Here is a 4,740-nt window from a genome sequence, read left to right as displayed (position 1 = left end):
TTGGTCATAATTTATTGATCGATGTAGCCACTTAAAATTTAAAAAAAAATTACTTACAGTTTTGTAAATATTTTTAGGTTCACAGTCTTCTAAATATGCGTGTTTCACCATTGTTTTCAGATAGAAAATAATAATAAAATACTGACTGGGACCGGACCAGAGAAGCGAGACTAGTGCCAAATACTGAGTTTCCGTATCCTGTCGCCATAATAATTATTTTATTATTAATATTATTTTTTTTTTTTTTTAAGGAAGCTGGGTGTTACTTGTGAAAATATTCAATACAAATGAAATTTTATATATTTTTTCCGAGTATTTTATCTGAGTTTAATTTTAGTTACAATATAATAATTTTAATATAATTTCATACAATTCCTTTATTCCTTTATAATTGGATTTTGTTCTTTTGTGCAATATTTCCTATACTTCTACATAATATACTATATGGTATCTTCATTATGATGTCTTTAATATTATTTTTCTCGTGGATCTACACAATAGAGGCGGTTTTGAACGTGAAAATCTATACAAGGTTAAACTTACCTTATATTGTATGTATTTTGAAATGTATTTTTTACCGAAGATAATGGATTCCATTATTTCCTGCTTAATTGAAAACAATTTATCTTTCTCTCTCTCTCTCTCTCTCTCAATAAAGGTTTAATAAGCGAAACTACGTGAAAATATAGACATTTTGTCATGCTAATTGTATATTTGTATTTTATTTCAAAGTAAATGTAAAGAAATCAATTTTGTATATTTTTTTTTTTAATTTTGAACTTATTTATATTTGATATTATTACATATTTACATTAATCAATTTTATAATAACCCAACTCAAATTTATTTAGTTTGAGAAAATATCTACTTATATTTATTAAGAAAATACTAATAATTACTGTATATTTCAATATGCTACCTATAAGTTATGTCGTAAAACATGACTCTATATGTAAAGTTTTGTGTTTTTTAAAACTAAAATTTGACGAAAAATCCTATGGACAAATTAAAAATTAGAGAGATTTTGTTTATATATAGGGTACATTTTGACCTTTATATTTTAGTTTTATAATTATTATGAAATAGAAGCCGATAAGTATTAATAATTTTACAACCAAAACAACCTTTTATAAATAATATTTAATTGTACGTTACAGATAAAATAGAGTTTGTGGGATTTTATAAATTTACCGAGAAATTTAACTATTAAGTGTTTGTGTTATAATCGTAGATTTAGACGTAAATTCAGGTTTCACCGTTCAATCTTGAAATCCTACGCACTGCTTTCAACTGGTCCATATTTTTATATATTTATGTTTTCCACGTGTGGTTTGCAGGTAATAGCTTTATACCCATCGATAATGTCCATATTATAACTGAACCAAAAAGCAACAGATCGCTTCGATCGCAAGCTAATTTACACCTCAATACAATTCCCATCTTACATACAAAACTGTAAATATTAATTATTATCGTGATATATAGTAGTCACTAGAAAGTGATTACACAATATTTTTATTTTTTTATTATACATTTTTAAAGGCACGACTGCAAGGTTATTAGCTTGCGTTACATTTTTTAAATTACATAAATTACTTATTGCTATTATATTTGTACAATTTAAATAAGACGACGCAGTTCAGTTTCATTAATGAATTTGATTATTTTCTTGGATGTCTCGGGAGTGGGTGAAAATATCTCGTATAGGGTTTCCGGTAGTTCCTGTTGGATGCGCATTTCGTTGAACTGGTGACATTCAATGATGATGTGTTTGACCGTAATTATTGTTCAGCAAGTAGTGCATGAGGGAGGGTCTTCTTTGGCCATAAGGTATCCGAGTGTCATACGGGTGTGGTCTATTCGTAGGTGGACAAGAATAACCTCGTCCCTTCTGGACATCTCGTATGGCTTGGACCATGGTAATATTGTTTGCTTTATTTCTCTGAGTTTGTTTTTATTGTAATTAATCCAGAGGCTTTGCTATTCATCAATATAATTGAATTTAATAAAATTTCGAAAGTAATGGTCTGATAATATGTGAGGACATATTTTAAAAATGAAGGTACCTGTAGTTTCTTTAACTTTTAAGTCAACTTTTTCTACATAATATTATAATTCCTCAAAATTAGAAAACGATAGTTATATTATTTTACCAATAACCGGTCCAACACTTGGACTGCTTTTACAAGTAAACAGGATCAAATGCCCACCTTGAACCCCTCAAATTACTGCCACTGGCCCAACGGTTGGGTTATGTATACTATTATACTAATTGACAATTGTAGGTTTAGGTAGAATAATTTTTGAATTACATGTGTTCTGTGGTCTATGTAATCTAATTAAATGCTTTTTTTTGGGGGTTTCGGACAAACTGCAAGTCAAAATCGCGAAATATTTATCTGTAGTAAAGAAGTTTAATGGGCGCATGTTAACTCCGCCACGAGAACCTTTTTTTAGTGTAAGCTCCGTCAGTCCACTAGGAAAATAATACGGGTAAAAATGGGTTCATGTAAACTCCACCAGTGAAAAAAATCAAGTAACAGTAATTAATATAATATAAAGATTATTATTAAAAAAAAATCATAATTTAATAATAATTATTATTTATCTTTATTAAATAAGTGTATGCCAAAAAATATAAAAACTTAAAAATAAAAATCATAATTGTTCGTACAAATCGTACAAATTGCAATGGCCAATATTATGTTAAAAAGTAATGATATACAATTGTAATAACTAATAATCAAAAAACATGTAGGTATATTATATTATTATGACATTATAATAATAATTATAATATTTTGAGCTGTGAACTATAATTATGAGAATGAGATACAATTTTTAGATATTCAAACCAATAGTCTAATATAAATCCATTATTATAACTATTTATTATTTATACAAATATAATACATATATAATTATTTACAATAATTATTATGAATTAAGGTTAAATTATTATAAATGCTATCTAAAATTGTACGTTAGTAGTGTATTTTGAAAAAAAAAATGTATGATAATATATATGAAGCTTGTAATCCCAGTTTTACTATGTTCGTTGCAAGATATCTAGTTTACTACTTTTGGAGACCGAATAATAATGCTGGCTTATAGTACAGTAATTATAATTTTATAATATAGTATAATGCAATTTATTGTTTCAATATTAGCGAGCACGCAGTGAACTGACAATCTATGATTAGTTGTATTAGTGTTTAGCAGAGAATAAACCGTAAAATATTAAGTAGATACAATTATTAATATTTGTATACGATAGTTTTATTAAAGAGCCAATAAAATCACTTGTAATCCAATTTTATATTATGTTTAAGTTAGTATTATATATTTGTATGGGTTGGGTTTATAACTTAGATAAGTAGAACAAATACTTATTTTCTACTTCAAACCAGTCTTGAACACTGCCTAAACATATAAACACGAATAGTTAACTATTTAATTACAAGTAATTATGAAATCACTATGAAGTAAACTTTTACACCAGCCCTAAAGTATAAATCGCTGTGTTGTTATAGCTAATAAAATAATGCGTTGGACTCTTTTGTTAATTAGTAACATACAATTAATGTATTGTAAAGTAATACTACGACCAACTGTTGGATTGGTGGCAAAATGCTGTAATTTACGAAATATTCCCGTTGTCATTCAAAGATTCAGATGGCGATGGATCAGGCGATTTTAAAGGTACCTTTTATTAATATTGTAACTGATATTTATTTTAATTTTGTTTAAAAAAAATCGTTTTCCACTAACAGGTATAACTCAAAAATTGGATTACCTTGTCGATATAGGAGTAACCGCTATTTGGATGACGCCATTTTTCGAATCACCTTTAGAATCTGGTGGCTACGACATAACCAATTATCTAGAAGTAAACGATGTTTTTGGTACAATTGATGATTTAAAAGATCTTTTAAATGCTGCACATTCAAAAGGTATGTGTATATTGTATTTTATACAAAAATATATTCCACTATCCGATTCAAGACTGCAACAACTCAAAATACTGGTTTATCGGGAATAATGCGTTTTCTATATTGTTTTTCTATGTAACGTAATGTAAATTATAATATTGAGAATTCTGTCTCGTGATCAATAATTTAACTATATTTTATTGCGTTCTTGAACTGAAATCGTCATAAGAGGGTATACATAACTCGGATTTGTTATATTTTTAGTTATTGCAGTCTTGAACTGGATAGTTGAATTATTATTGAACTAAACTCAAACCATTATACTTATCACTTAATTATATTTAAATATAATACAAAATAATAATATTATAGATTTAAAAGTTATCATGGACTTTGTTCCTAATCATAGCAGTGATAAACACATTTGGTTTAAAAAGTCTGTCAATAATGATACTCATTATGCAGATTACTATATTTGGAAAGATGCAAAAAATCAAAAGGAAGTGATAAAAAATAACAGTATAACTCCCATCGTGCCAAATAACTGGGTAATGTTTAAAATGAAATATACAGAATATTCTCTCCCGTAGCTTACTTTTTTCTTGCACTTGTAAATGTAGAATTTGATAGTTAAATTAAAAGTTAACGTATCATCTAGTTAAATAATATATAAACAGTTCTAAATCAGTTATATTCATATCAGTTAATATATTAGTCTAAACAGTTTCTTAATCATTTGAAATTACGACAAATATCAGTACGTTACCAATGTACCCCAGAGTCAAAATGTCCCACTATAGACTTGAAA

General features: G+C 27.2%; 1 protein-coding gene across 2 annotated transcripts; it reads left to right on the top strand.

Moving 5' to 3' along the window:
• The first annotated feature begins 3,396 nt into the window (after nucleotides 1-3,396).
• Nucleotides 3,397-4,537, top strand: LOC100165623 (maltase A2-like). 2 transcript variants are annotated; one of them, XM_029492682.1, is made up of 4 exons: nucleotides 3,408-3,509; nucleotides 3,571-3,702; nucleotides 3,774-3,953; nucleotides 4,305-4,537. In XM_029492682.1, exons 3-4 carry the CDS (start codon nucleotides 3,827-3,829, stop codon nucleotides 4,520-4,522), a joined length of 345 nt encoding a protein of 114 aa, XP_029348542.1. In that variant the 5' UTR covers nucleotides 3,408-3,509; nucleotides 3,571-3,702; nucleotides 3,774-3,826; the 3' UTR covers nucleotides 4,523-4,537. The 2 variants fall into 2 exon arrangements, with proteins under 2 accessions (XP_001950399.3, XP_029348542.1); XM_001950364.5 differs by having other exon boundaries at nucleotides 3,397-3,702.
• The last annotated feature ends 203 nt before the right edge of the window (nucleotides 4,538-4,740 follow it).

This window comes from Acyrthosiphon pisum, unplaced genomic scaffold (genome assembly GCF_005508785.2).
Source record: "Acyrthosiphon pisum isolate AL4f unplaced genomic scaffold, pea_aphid_22Mar2018_4r6ur Scaffold_5273;HRSCAF=5828, whole genome shotgun sequence".
Classification (NCBI taxonomy): domain Eukaryota; kingdom Metazoa; phylum Arthropoda; class Insecta; order Hemiptera; family Aphididae; genus Acyrthosiphon; species Acyrthosiphon pisum.
The sequence above is the reverse complement of the archived record's forward strand: the minus strand, read 5'-3'. Positions and strand labels throughout refer to the sequence as shown.